General features: G+C 39.3%; 3 protein-coding genes across 3 annotated transcripts; 2 read left to right on the top strand and 1 right to left on the bottom strand.

Annotated features, from left to right (window-relative positions):
* Positions 1-2,901: 2,901 nt before the first annotated feature.
* Positions 2,902-5,066, top strand: LOC121796320 (DEAD-box ATP-dependent RNA helicase 47B-like). Its single transcript, XM_042195154.1, has one exon. The coding sequence runs from the start codon at positions 3,352-3,354 to the stop codon at positions 4,918-4,920; it is 1,569 nt and encodes a 522-aa protein (XP_042051088.1). The 5' UTR covers positions 2,902-3,351; the 3' UTR covers positions 4,921-5,066.
* A 281-nt stretch (positions 5,067-5,347) lies between these two features.
* LOC121796332 (transcription factor MYB3R-3-like) lies at positions 5,348-10,052 on the bottom strand. Its single transcript, XM_042195174.1, has 9 exons — positions 9,940-10,052; positions 9,746-9,866; positions 9,181-9,331; positions 8,821-8,887; positions 8,301-8,358; positions 7,700-7,794; positions 7,492-7,595; positions 6,657-6,785; positions 5,348-6,356 (listed from the first exon to the last, which is right to left on the bottom strand). Exons 3-9 carry the CDS (start codon positions 9,303-9,305, stop codon positions 5,555-5,557), a joined length of 1,380 nt encoding a protein of 459 aa, XP_042051108.1. The 5' UTR covers positions 9,306-9,331; positions 9,746-9,866; positions 9,940-10,052; the 3' UTR covers positions 5,348-5,554.
* A 1,077-nt stretch (positions 10,053-11,129) lies between these two features.
* LOC121796371 (transcription initiation factor TFIID subunit 11-like) lies at positions 11,130-13,634 on the top strand. The gene is made up of 5 exons (XM_042195231.1): positions 11,130-11,263; positions 11,623-11,946; positions 12,976-13,063; positions 13,216-13,315; positions 13,390-13,634. Exons 2-5 carry the CDS (start codon positions 11,636-11,638, stop codon positions 13,515-13,517), a joined length of 627 nt encoding a protein of 208 aa, XP_042051165.1. The 5' UTR covers positions 11,130-11,263; positions 11,623-11,635; the 3' UTR covers positions 13,518-13,634.
* Positions 13,635-14,400: the final 766 nt, after the last annotated feature.

Below are 14,400 nucleotides of genomic sequence, written 5' to 3'. Positions count from 1 at the left end.
TTTTTTTTTAAGGTGGGAGGAATGTAATGTCCGTTTTTTTTAATTAAAGGGTGTTTGCTTTTTGTGAATATCTTGTTTAAGATATGGTGTGGTATGTTTTATTTGTTTTACGTTATTTATGGGTGTGAATTTTTTTAGTTTATGGTTTTTGAAAAACAAATTAATATCCTAATTAATAAATTAAATATCTCTCTCTCTCTCTCTCCCTCTCTCTCTCGGTTCTCTCCCTCACCCCACGATCTTCTCAACCCCCCCACTCCCACAAAACCGATATCTTTCCCTTCCCAATCACAATCAATCATCGGTCCCTCTCTTCTCCCTCACAATCTCAACACCGGTAAGCTTTCTCCCTTCTCCCTCTCGGTTTTTACCTTCTTCCATTCACTCCCTCTCATCATCTTCTTGGATTCCTCAAGGTGATACCCTCCTTCGTCGTGAATCGGAGTCGTAAGAGGAAGTAAAGCTTTTACACTACGTTGAACTATCCGGGAAAGGTAATACAAGGCCTCAACTCTCGTTTAATTCGAAAAACATGCATGTAGGACGTTTTGGGAAGGTTTAGATGCTGAATAGGTTTTGTGATTATGTGTTGTTGTCGAGCATGTTTTGTTAGTAACTGACAGTGGGTTCCGACCCCGTTTTGACTGAGCAAACGATCTCCTTTTGGTACGAAATTTTAAACCGTATAAACTTGGATGTGTTTTCGGTGTGGTGTGTAAATTTCAGCTTCATTGGATGTCGTATGATTTTACTATGTTTTTTGCAAGTAAACTGCGCAGTTCTGCGTGTGGTGTGTTCTGGGTGATGTTTTCATGTGCAATGGTTGGGTTTCTGAGTGTTGTGCTTTTGTGATGTATGTGGGTGTGTTTGGCCAAGAGATGGCTCGGAGGAATCAGTGTTTGGTTCGAGAGTTTTCGTGTGTGTTGGCCGAGAGTTGTTGGGTTCAGCCTAGGGCAGATTTGTGGAGAGTCTGGAAGGGTCGATCCCAGGTGTTTGGGTGTGTTTTGGGATGTAGAATGCGTGGTGTGTTTGGCGTATAGGGTTTGAGAATCGGGGGTCAGAGGAAAAGGGGTGTAAACTAGGTGCGAGCAGACGGCCCGAGGTGGTCGGCCGAGGTGCCGAGCATGCGGCCGAGATGGTCGGCCGAGGGTGCCGAGCAGGCGGCGAGACGGTCGAGTCGAGGGTGCCGAGCCGGACGGCTGAGATGGTCGGCCGAGGTGCCGAACCGGCGGCCGAGACGGTCGGCCGAGGTGCCGAGCCGGACGGCCGAGATGGTCGGCCGAGGTGCCGAGCTGTGCGAGGACAGGTGCCGAGCTGTGCCGAGACATGTGCCGAGCTGTGCCGAGACAAGTGCCGAGCTGTGCCGAGACAGGTGCCGAGCCTGTGCCGAGACAGGTGCCGAGCTGTGCCGAGACAGGCGGCCGAGGTGCCGAGCCAGGCGGCCGAGACGGTCGGCCGAGGTGCCGAGCCAGGCGGCCGAGCCAGGCGGCCGAGACGGTCGGCCGAGGTGCCGAGCCAGGCGGCCGAGGTGCCGAGCCAGGCGGCCGAGACACCGAGCCAGGCCGAGACGCCGATCCTTTTTTCGAGCTTTTTCCGAACCTTTCCCGAGCCAAGTGAGCCGTTGCACAGTAAGGGTATGCCAGGAGTTTGAGTGTTGTTAAGTGTGTGTTCGTGTAACGTGCTAGATGTTGAAGTCGTCCACGTAGGAATCATGCATTGTCGTTTAAACATCGTCTACCCTGACTCTAATCATGATTTATTTATCTTTCAAAAGGGTGATCTTTTTCGAGGAAAGTGTGGTTGAAGGGAACTGTTTTAAAAGCTAAGCAATCGAGGTGGGCTTTTCTACCCTACTTTTACGTGGGTTATCTTTAAATACGGACTTTGTTCCGGAAATGTTTATGGAGGTGAACTGTTTGTCTTGCCAATTGTTTTGTTTTGAAACCTATCTGAAGTGGTTTACCACATATGTTTAATCGAATTCGGGTCTGTTGGGCTGCGAACCCTCAGGCTAGTGTACACGAGACCGGGAGCCATCTGAGAGCAAGTTGGCCGGTCTAGTTGACCTGGGGTGTGGCCACGCCCCTTGTCATGGTTGGATCAGATAGTGTATGATAGTGGGAATAAGGGTGGCAATATCTGAAAATGACTGCGTAGTCGAATTTATGAAATATATTTTGTGTACTTGGGTTACTTTCTTACACTTAAAACCCCAATGTTACACTGTTATGGCATGACAAACTATGATTTTGGCGTGTGTCCACTGAGTGCAATAAGTACTCAGCCCTGCATGTTGTTTTCTTAATGTGCAGGTTGAGCGGCGATGGGGATGACGGATGTTGAGCAGTGAAAGCCAAATGAGTGTTTTACTTGGTCTTTTGGATGGTGTCGTGTCGTCATACCCGGCATTATCTGTTTCTTGATCTTTTTCCGCTGCTTGTAATCCGAAACAATGTTTTCATTTAAACTCTGGTTACTTAAACTTTTGAAATGTCGCTACAGTACCTTGTTTTAAAATGAATTTCCTTTTATTAAATGTCTTTGGGTCAAATATTCTTGTTTTTCCCCTTTCTTCCCCGCTTCTTTATTCCTCCCCTAGTCGCGGTCCACCGTACTTCCTATCCTTAGGAAATGCGGGCGTGACAGTCGCCTAATGGCGGACGTCCGGTATGCCGGTCCGACGTCCGCCGGGACGTCCGCAGCTGCGGATGCTCTTAACTCACAAAACAACATTACATAAAATCTCATGTCAAAAAGTAAATATTTCATTTATAATGTGAGGAGGGCGTATGATATAATTCAATTAGAACACAATTTATAATATAACTCAATTAGAACACAATTTATTAATATCACAAGTCACAACATCTTATCAAGTATTCATAGAGGTAAATGCAATTATCAAAGCTCAAGGCCCTTGTCCTCAATTCACCACAGATATTGATCCTTATCTTCGAATACCTTCGAATACTGTGTATTCACCCATCCATTCACCATGCACTGCTGCCGCCATTTCTATCACCATTCACCATCCAAACACACACACACACACGCACAAACACCATTGCCCGCGCAGTCTGAATCCTATGCTGCTAACTTTTTGTTTTCAAAAATCCGATGATATATAAGCAAATTTTTCATTTGTAGTCGAGGTGTTTGATAGAACGCCTAAGAGATGAGTTACCTGAGAGTCTGCATTTCCCCAATTGTGCTCATCTTTTTGATTGATGGATAATGATTTGGTTTCTCTTATTAATTGTAACTCTCTCCTGATTACAGAGCAAAGTCAGAAATCGATCGCGCCCTTGAAAATCAAGTAATCGTTTTTTTTAGTTGCAAATTGAATGAGAAATGCCTGCTTTAGCTGCAACTAGAGTGCTTCTTCTTGTTGGTGACGCTATATCATCAGGAAAATCCTGTGTGTTTTCACGTGTAACTCTTCGATACAGAAGATATGGTCGTGTTAGTAGCGAGAACAGCAAGTCTCTCACTCTAAAGAGTCTCGGATTCAAGAGTGAAGCTCCGAGGAGTGATGGAGCCAATGCCGTTAAGAAGAAAGAGAGGGTTGATGTATCTGCATTAGCTCCATTTGCTGCACAGTCTTTCTCGGAGCTCGGCCTTCCGCCTCTGTTAGTTGAGAGGTTAGGGAAGGCAGGATACAACGTTCCAACAGACGTGCAGGCTGCAGCGATTCCCACCATTCTCAAGGATCATGATGTTGTTATACAGTCGTACACGGGTTCAGGAAAGACGCTGGCTTATGTGCTCCCTATTCTCTCGGAGATTGGCCCGTTCAGGGAGGATGACGAGCATAGGAGCAAGATGGGCGTGCAGGCAGTTGTTCTCGCGCCATCAAGGGAGCTCGGGATGCAGATTGTGAGGGAAGTTGAGAATATTCTTGGACCCGAGGATAAGAGATTAGTGCAACAGCTTGTTGGTGGTGCAAACAAGTCGAGGCAGGAAGAGGGGCTTAAGAAGAACAAGCCTGTGATGGTTGTTGGGACGCCTGGTCGCGTTGCTGAGATAAGCGCATCCGGGAAGCTTCAAACGCATAACTGCCAGTATCTGGTTTTGGACGAGGTGGATGAGCTGCTTGCGTTTAATTTCAGAGAGGATATGCATCGTATATTGGAGCACGCTGGGAGGAGATCCGGTGCAGGCCAGAGTGTCGCGAACAGCCCTAAAGCCAGGCGAGCTGAGCGCCAGACTATAATGGTGTCTGCAACAATACCCTTCTCAGTGATCCGAGCAGCTAGAAGTTGGGGTTATGAGCCTCTTCTCGTCCAGGCCAAGAGCGTTGTCCCTATTGAAAACATCCCTGCTCCTACGCCAATCAAGCCGTCTGAAGCGCCTACTGACTCCACCTCCGGTGGTGCAACCACGCAGGGGCAGGGGCAGGGGCAGGGGCAGAGCCTACCGCCTTCCCTAACACACTACTACTCGGTCACAAGGCTGCAACACAAGGTGGATGTGTTGAGAAGGTGTGTGCACGCACTTGATGCAAAATGCGTGATAGTTTTCATGAACCACACGAAACAGCTCAAAGACACGGTCTTCAAGCTGGAGGCACGTGGGATGAAGGCAGCAGAGCTGCACGGGGACCTCAGCAAACTCGCTAGATCAACGATTCTGAAGAAGTTGAGGAAAGGGGATGTGAGGGTGTTGCTAACCAATGAGCTCTCTGCTAGAGGATTGGATATTCCGGAATGTGATCTTGTGGTTAATCTGGAGCTGCCTACGGACTCGACCCATTATGCTCACCGGGCTGGCCGGACAGGGCGGCTTGGCAGAAGGGGCACCGTGGTTTCTATATGCGAGGAGTCGGAGGTTTTTGTTATGAAGAAGATGCAGAAGCAGCTTGGTGTTGTGATGGAATCTTGTGAGTTTGCTGAGGGAAAACTCAGTGTCAATGGAGATTAGAAATTGAATCTGCTCAATTGTTTTGACATCTGTTGATGAAGGGAGCTTTTGTGAAATCTTGATACAAGTATAGGGAAGTTTAAGGTTTGTTTTTTTTATTGCAATATGTTGAAATCTGAAGAATTTTCTGCGTTTCTTCTCCAAAATGGTTTTTAATTGTGATAATTGGTAAGATGCTTCGTCTCTATTGAATAGATTGGAGTTCAAGTCACCATTATCATATAATAAATGAAAATTAGTACATCTTGATATTTTTTTACAAATATCATATCTTAATTATACTCAAAACGGAAACTATTATACTAATGTCGAAACTTGAAACCCCTTTTCAGTTAAATATCCTAGTAATATTTGGAACTAATAACCTATAAAATTTCAATGACAATTGACAAACACTTTATAAATTTGTAATAAATCATAGAAAAGATGTTTCATATATAATTTAAAATTTCCATAAAGGCTTATTGTATAATGGCAGCTTGCAGCACACCTAGCAGAAACAGCACAAGTTACTGATCTGACTTCAGGTTTTTTTGGTAATGCATGGTAAAAGAAACCATTATTAAATGGAAGAATATCAACAATTCATGAAGGATATTACTCAAGAACAAGAACAAAACTGGTTTCAAATCACTCATTTTGAGGGAGTCGAGATTAACTTTTTACGATCTTCAAGTTGTGATGAACCTGGAGTGTGACATGATTCAACAGAGCTTGAATCCCACTCCAAATCGAATGCACGTTCAAGGCGTCTTTCCACAGTAACCGATGAACCAGATCCGGTGTCACGGTAAGGAATGAGACGTCTCTTACTCATCAAACTTGAGTACCACACAGGATGGCTAAAAGAGCGAGAGCCAATTCCGCTAGCTACTTCTCTGTATGTCTTCCTCCGTATGAATGAAGGTGTATTTCTGTAACTTATAGCCGAACTCTTAAGCATGGATTCAGGACTGCCAGCGTTGCTAGAGATAGACAGTGACAGGTTAGTCGGGTAGGAATCAACGAGCTGATGACCGTTCAGCTGAGGTGGATCAGAAGGTGATTGACACATCCAGCTTCTCTTTCTGGTGTTTTTACTGTTGGCAGTGTATCCACATACAGACAGACTTAAACTGGTATCAACTGGTGAGTGATCGCACCTGTCATCTGTTACACATGGGCTGTTGTCTCTGGAAATTGGAGATGTAAACGCCTTGCCATTGAAGTTACTCACTTTCTCAGAAGATCTGCAAGAATCCAGTAGAGCAGGTTTTGCCTCTGCATTGTCGAAGGCCATGATCGTTGAACAGGAACCAACGGGCTTCTGAACAACCGTTTTCTGGTCTGCATCAGGCGATAATATTATGCCACTTTCCATTGCCACAGGAGGCAAATTCAGATCAGGCCTCTTCCTAACCGTGCAATTCCAGTGATTTTTTATAGCATTATAAGTCCTGCCAACGCCAATATACATTGTCAAATGCTAATCAACTACATTCACATTAAACAGATGGGAATCAAGACATTCAAGAACATAACCCTCAAAATACTCATGGCTAGACTAAGGGCAAAAGGTACAACCTTTTGGTCCCTTCAGTAAGTCTAAAAGAGCAAAGATATATAGTTATTCTTTACGTAATTAAGAACCACCTTCGAAATTAAAAAGATTCAACAAGAACGATTCAAGTAACAATATCCTTCACATACACATGTTAAGTTTCTAGATGCAATTACTGTCCAGAAATGAAACCTACCTTCCAGGGAGAAACTTTGCAATTTCTGACCATTTGTTACCAATTAGTTGATGGTAGTATCTTAAAGTTTCTTCCTCTGCCTTCGTCCATGGGTCTTTGTTGATTGCTGGATCCAAGTGATTATACCACCTAGACAGTTATGTAGAGCAAATCAGAAGAAGGAAGTAACCTTTAGAACGATAAGCATACAAATCAGAGATCACAGTAATGCTTATAGAAAAACAATGCAAGACAGTAAAAAGCACTTTTAACTGTTCTGACAAGCGTGTTAAGAGCTAGTCGTCAACATGCACGCATATACCAGAAACATCGCCAAACCAAACATTAAAATCATGAAAACATAGAAGAGGTGGCACTATATCCTGAAGTTTTGCATATCACCTTTTAAGAAATCAAACATGAACCTCAGCTTTCAATAGGATGAGTTGTCTTGATACATAAAATTTTAGTTCTGCGTTTCTTTCAAGATAAAGTATTATTTCTACACCAAAAAATTGATGACCATTTTGCATCAACTAGAAAGGATGCAGAGACATGGAAGTGATCTAATTAGACATATAGTATAAAACAAGCTAATTACACATACTTCCAACAGGTTCATTTCTTTTGTAGAAGATTACAACACTATAAACCTATCACTACGTCCAAAAAGCACAATCAGCCTTCTTTTTGTTATATAGCAGTTGCCAAGATGAAACTGGTAACGTGGAAGCATATCTAAAAGATAATAGGTGGCTAATTAAAGAAATGTGTACTTTGAACCATAAGACTAAAATGTCTGATGTTTATAGTTTATACCCCATCAAAAATCAATAAGCATATGCATATAAATCACCTTTCGCGGCACTGCTTTCCATTTCGACCATCTACAAAGTTTGCAATAAATGACCATTTTTTATTACCAAACCTCCCAACGAACTCTATAACACGGTCATCCTCCTGAAGAGTGAGAGGATAGAAACCAATATTGTATAAGAATCTAACGATCAGTTAGAGGTTTATGTTACACAGAAATCATAGCAGTAATGAGGAAATCACCATACCGCCTTTGTCCAAGGGCTTTTTATGAGGTCTGGATGCAAAACCTTCTGCCAACGGTGCAAGCATTGAACATCTGTCCGTCCAGGCAAGTGTTCAGCTGCAAGAGAAAATATCAGTTGGTCAACGATGCCAAATTTTAGAACAATATGAGAGTGATAGCTGATCAAAAACTAGAATCTCTACAGGACATGCACATCATGTATTAATGGCTACAAGACATGATATAAAAGCTATTTAAAGATTAGGAGATGACGTTGGAACTCAAATATAAAGGCAAACTGTCCACCAGATTCAAAACTCATATACTGGCTTCCATATTTCAAATTAGAGCCATTAAGACACTAGCTGACGACCTCATATTATTAGAATAGATAACGGTTTTCACAGGAAAAATTGATCTCCACTACTTAAGAAGAAGCAGAGAACAACACTGAGAGTCTATATGGGAAAGAAATATTTACTCAGTACAAGCTTTCGAGAAGGCAATAAAATCCAATCAATGAGAGAATGAGATTTGGTACAAAGGCATCAAAGATGGGCAAGACGTGTTAAAGAAAGTTATTGCAAAGTAACTAGCATGAAAACACGACACTGCAGACTCACATATTTTTTTCCAGTTCCTGGCCTTGAACCACTTCACTACTTCAACAAGCTGCTTATCCTGCCAAAGCATACAATATCAATTATCATCTCAGGAAAAAAAGAAAAGAAAAGAACTCTATTGGTGTCAGCACTAAATTCCAGTATTTAATAACTCAAAACAGGTATTCATCTTTTATCAACAAAAATGGTCCTAACTCTGGATTAACAACTTTCCCTAATTAAACATATTCAAAACAACTATATATGGAATATCCTTATCATTCCAACAAGTGCAAAAAATTGCTCAAATTATCACATGTGATATAGACAATTACATAACCACACCAGGAGAAACAAACAAATTATGGCTCAATCCTACTTGAATCAAAACATCAGCACAGTAATGTGGTGTGGCGAAATTGCTACTTGTATTCAAAATCCCAAACACAAGATGTTAAAAAAAGACCAGACTTTATAACCAAATTGATTTCATGATCACGTCTAATTGGGGTTTGTCACAGATCAAAAACTAAATGCTTACCTCATCATCCGTCCAGCCTGCTTTGGAAGAACGTTTTGGAGTAAGGGAACATCCCCCGGCATTTGAACTACACACAAAAACAAAATATAAGGTAGTAGTATTAAAGAAAGAATATTGTGATAACTTTTTCATTCTTTGAAATTCAATCACCATTTTCCCAATATAATCGTCCACACTCCCCACTATGAATAACCCAATTACAGAGCAGAGATCATCACAGAAGGGACACTTGTCAACTTAAGCTATAATATCTTCCATCCACAAATAACTAAGAATAAAATAGAGAGTGAGGAAAACATATAATTCTGAGCCAATGACGTAAATTTTCATATCAATAACACAAAAGGGATAGATGCATACCGAGAATCATACGAAGATTTTGGAGTCACAGCATCATATTTAGTGTCATAAAATGATGAATGCCAAGGAATCCCAACATCATTTATCAACTCTTCTTTGGGTATTTCCTTTTTCACTTGGATCATAACTTCCTTGTCAACGGCCTATCAATCTTCAACAAAACCAAAATATAAAAAATTTCAACATATTTTTCACTAATAAAACATTTAGAATCAGGTGTGCAAATAAAATCTTCATAAAATATAACATCTTTATCGTCAAACATGTAAATAGGCCATCAATAAAGCATCAAGGCTCTACTTTGTCAGTAAAAACCCCAATTAATAAACGGCTGTTGATCTAACAGTTACCTTCAATCAATGCTACCTATAACACACAGTGACCAGATCAAGCTCAAACAGTCACAAACATAAGAATGCCAAACAAATCCCCACAAATTAGCAAACCACATGATCACACTCTCAAAAGGTTAGTAATTACAAACGAAACCTAAACCCCTCGTTTCAGAATCAAACTGCCAAAAAGCAATCCACTAAAAGTAAACGTAAATAACAGAACACCAAACCTGAAAATTGGCGATTCATCAAGCTCCGAACCACAGCCAATTTCCGAAACGAACGAAGTCGGAAACCATCGAAATGAGATCATGCACCGCTAGCATTCAATGCGGCGAGCTAGATCAATACCTGTAACCGCAAATGAAACAGCAATCTCTTCAAATCCGCAAATAGAGATAGGAAATCAATAAGGAAAACTTACACAAATAGAGAGTTATTGAAGTGAGACGATGATGACGGAGAAGCAGCGGGAAACTCCAACACGTTGAGAGAGAGAGAGAGAGAGAGGAGAGAGCTCTGTTTGAAATATCAAATAAGTAGTGAACCCGCCATTATATTTGTTTAAAGGAATTTATATCTCTCATTTAATGCTTTATTCCTCTTTTAGAGAAGGGAATTTACTAACAATTTTGTCTACTAAATATTCGCTGAGAATTTAATTGGTTGTTGAGGTTGTGCAAGGTTAAGTACTACTCTTGTTCTATGTTAATAGAGACATTTCTTTTCGGGATAAAATAATTGAATAAATATTTCCGGAGAATTTAGTTGGTGTATATAAGATTGAGTGAGCTTAGTGAAAAGTTTGTAAAATAGGACAAAGTGATTTGAATTTTTTGCATAGGATCCAGTTGGCGTATCTAAAGTTGTGTGAGCTTATAAAAAGTTTTTAAGACAAGACAAAATGATTTAATAAATATTTGCAGAGAAACAGTTGGCGCATAGCTGAGCTCACTCAAAAGGGGTTTTAAGGAAGAATAAAGTGATTTAGTAATTATTTGCATATCTGTGTGAGCTCAATGAAAAGTTGCTAAAATGCTATAAAGTGGTTAAGTATATAATTGCAAAGAATCTAGTTGGAGTGTGCAAGATTGTACTGGCCAAATCAAGATTGTAAGACGCATCAAAATGAAAGAAGAGTAAAGTTCTGAGGATTAATAAATTCATTTTATATAGAGGATAATTGAATTTAACTACTCATTTTTCATTTTCGATTAATTTCAAAATCTGTGACATTATATGTGTAAGGTTAAAGGTTATAATAATATTTGATTTTGAGAGAAAAATCTAATTTATTACTATGATTTTTAAAGTTACAATTTACGTATGTACTTACATTCAAACATATTAAATGACTACAACACACAATTGACCAATTTCATCATCCTTAAGTAGAACAAAATAAAGCTACATCCCATGAAATTGACACTAGCTCACATAGTAACAATATTTTTATAAATGTTAACTCACCCTAATATTCAAAAGAATCAAGATACGAATATTCTCAAAATATATTTTTAAATTTATTTATATTAATTTCCCGTTTTATTAATAATTATGCTATATATGAAGTAAAATAATAATGATGGGCCCAAACAAAATTGTTCTAGCTGGCAGCCCAATAGAAAAAGCCTAACCCAACTCCTCTCTTCACTCTCTCTCTTCCAAACTGTTCTGTAAATCCTCTATCCCTCAAATCGGCATAACCTGAATTTTCCACCTTCCGGCGTGAAGGAGAAGTGGTGACGGTGAGTGTTCTGTATACTAAAATTAGGGCTAAAACGTATTTCTGACTTCATAATATGCATTTCACATTTGGCAAATAAATTACGTATTTAGAAATTAATTAGGGCGTATGTTATTGTTTTCGTATTCATATCTGTGCTTCATATGTGAGGAGGGGAGAGAACAAAAAATATCCGTAGTGGAAACCAGGAGAAATCAATTGACATAACCAATCATGATGCGCGGCATTTTCTTATGCTTTAATTACTGCAATTTAGAGACTCCGAAAGTTGTGTTTCAATTCGTGTATTGGCTGCTATTTTGCTATACTCTCCGTTGAAAGGTTGGTAAGTATTGAGGTTGTGTGTAAAACCATATATAGGTAACTATTAAGTATGAAGAAGTCCAAGGATCCGTTTGAGATTGCTTTCGAGGAGCAGGAGGAATCGCCACCAGAATCACCTGTGGGTCTTGATGAGAATGAATCACAAGCTGCAGCAGGACCCGGTGGTGGGGATCAAGACATGAATGCTAATGTTCTTACCGCTGGTCCGTCAACTGCAGCTGCTGGGTCAGTTCCCATGGGGACAGCTACTCAAGTTGGCAAGAATAAAGAAGAGGACGAGGACGAAGAAGAAGAGAACATGGATGTTGAGCTTGGCAAGCTTCGACCTAGTGGTGATCCTACAAAAACAGCTAAGATGCAGTGAGTTGGCTAACTTATCGGTGTTGTCATTCTGCTTATATTGTCTTGATTTTTACAGCTTGTGGTTTTGTTAGCAATGTCGTTTAAAGAGTGATTAAATGGGGGTTTCTCAGGGGAACTTATTCGATGAAAGTAATGTATATGTTCTGATTTGGTGGTTGACCCTTATATTTGAGATATGCAAGCAAGTATGCTGAGAAGTCTACAAGGCTTGATGTTTCCCGCTTATGGTTTTGTTAGCATTGCCATTTAAGGAGTGATTGTTACATGGGGGTTTCTCGGGGAACATATTTGTTGAAAGTAGTGTATATGCTCTTATTTGGTGGTTGATCCTTAAATTTGAGATATGCAAGTATGCTGAGAAGCCTACAAGGCTTAACGTTTACCGCTTGAGGTTTTGTTAGCAATGCCATTTAAAGAATGATTACATGGGGGTTTCTCAGGTCAACTTAATTGGTGAAAGTAATGTATATGTTTTAATTTAGTGATTGATCTTATATTTGAGATATGATTATGGTCAGAAGCCTACAAGGCTACAACCATTGTCCGCCTTTTTTGGAGAACTTTTTTTATCTAACATTTGTTTAACGTGCATGTACATTTATCTGTTGCATAAACTACCCGAGGATCAATTTAGATATAAACTAAAGACATGCTTGGAATGATGGAATGGAATGAAAATAGGTATGCAATGGCTAATATAGTGGGAATGGAGGTTGAGTCACTTGAGTGCCAAATGGAAGTAATACTAAGCAAAGAATTGGAATCACCATTTCATCATACCAAACACCTCCTAAGTGTTTCTGATGAGGTTGCAGGTGACACTGCAAATGGAATTTGATAGCTACAGATCTCAAACTGAGATTTTTCTGAAATCTCCATAAGATTATTTGCATCTCTTGTGTGCATAATAATGAAGAGTATTTTCTTGCTTTGCTCATTTTTTGCTAATACTGTTTGATGTTCTTATTATCAAATAAGATGCAGGTGTTGGTTTATAAGATCAATTAACAATAGTTTATTGTTCAGGGAAATTTTGTCTCAGTTTACAGAGGAGCAAATGAGTAGGTATGAATCGTTTCGAAGATCGGGATTTCAGAAATCTAACATGAAAAGGGTATGCATAACCTCATTACTGTTTGTAATACCCATTCATCAACAAATTGCCACTCCATCTTCCATAGAAAAATCATGGCCCATCTCTTCACATGAGATCATTAGTTTTCTTGTCCAATATCTGATATGTATTCTATTTATTCTTAAATCCAGTTATTAACAAACATGACTGGAAGTGCTAAGATCTCCATACCTATGACTATTGTGGTATCTGGAATAGCAAAAATGTTTGTTGGTGAGCTTGTAGAAACAGGTACAATTGCTTTTATCCGTAACACCCCCACACCCCCCCTCTCCCTCTTTAACATTTTCAGAGGTATGTTGCAGCCAGAGTAGTGATGTCGGAGAGAAGGGATACAGGGCCGATCAGGCCGTGCCACATGAGAGAAGCATATCAAAGACTAAAGCTTGATGGCAAAATCCCCAAGAGATCGGTACCCAGGCTTTTCCGATGAAAGAAGCACCAATTTCTATGCATCAGTCTCCTTGTAAGAAAACACTTCAAGAATATGCATATGATTTTGAGTGTCTACTTGTTTGTCTGGATTCTATCTGATTCATTGATTTTCATATTTCGATGTATAGCAGCTTTAAATAGTATTTAGGTATTTAATAAGTAGTATTATTTTATACAACTATAACAGCAAACTAATAAGTAATTATAATAACTAATTTAAAATTTTAATGTAATTTTAAAATTACGAATTGTACTACAATTATTACTCTTATAGTATAATAGTATTTTTTTTATTTTGTATCAAATTAACCATTTACTAAAATGATGAATTATGATAATAAAAAATATTTTTCAATTAATAATTATTAATCAAATATTAATATAATTTCAAAATTTTATAAACAATAACTGGTTAATCAAATCGTAATATAATGACAAAAAATCTTACTCTATAATTAACTCACTAGTCATGGTGCGATTGAGCGTTAATTTGAACAGAAGTATTAGTCATGGACTATAATATATTAATATTGGATCATAAGTTAACAAATTTAATGTGGATAATGATTTCTGAGCAAATTCTCTATTAATTCAGAACTTTAGTCTCAATACGCATTCTAATTTCTACACATATGTATATGAATAAGTTATAGAGCGTGAGCCATACATGCTCATTGAACATGCAACAGATGTACTTAATAGATTTTGATTTAATAGGTTTTATTAGTATTAATTTTCACACGACGCAATAGTTTTTTTTACAAACCACGTTTAATAAAAATGGCCAACGATAAGTTATCAGATTTTTGGAAATTAAATTATATTATCGAATACAATCATGTGCAACATGTGTTAAAGACACGATGATTGCCTATATAAAC

This window comes from Salvia splendens, chromosome 3 (assembly GCF_004379255.2).
Source record: "Salvia splendens isolate huo1 chromosome 3, SspV2, whole genome shotgun sequence".
Taxonomy (NCBI): domain Eukaryota; kingdom Viridiplantae; phylum Streptophyta; class Magnoliopsida; order Lamiales; family Lamiaceae; genus Salvia; species Salvia splendens.
Note: the sequence above shows the minus strand (reverse complement) of the source record. Positions and strands in the feature narration are given on the sequence as shown.

Bases quoted from the DNA above. Each gene is read 5' to 3' on its own strand.
- LOC121796320 (XM_042195154.1), top strand. From the start codon at position 3,352: ATGCCTGCTTTAGCTGCAACTAGAGTGCTTCTTCTTGTTGGTGACGCT.
- LOC121796332 (XM_042195174.1), bottom strand. From the start codon at position 9,305: ATGATCCAAGTGAAAAAGGAAATACCCAAAGAAGAGTTGATAAATGAT. The intron at 8,359-8,820 runs GTAAGCATTTAG...ATGCTTTGGCAG, and splicing joins CAGGCTGGACGGATGATGAG to GATAAGCAGCTTGTTGAAGT. The intron at 7,596-7,699 runs GTATGGTGATTT...CTCACTCTTCAG, and splicing joins AAAGCCCTTGGACAAAGGCG to GAGGATGACCGTGTTATAGA.
- LOC121796371 (XM_042195231.1), top strand. From the start codon at position 11,636: ATGAAGAAGTCCAAGGATCCGTTTGAGATTGCTTTCGAGGAGCAGGAG. The intron at 11,947-12,975 runs GTGAGTTGGCTA...TTTATTGTTCAG, and splicing joins ACAAAAACAGCTAAGATGCA to GGAAATTTTGTCTCAGTTTA. The intron at 13,316-13,389 runs GTACAATTGCTT...GGTATGTTGCAG, and splicing joins TGGTGAGCTTGTAGAAACAG to CCAGAGTAGTGATGTCGGAG.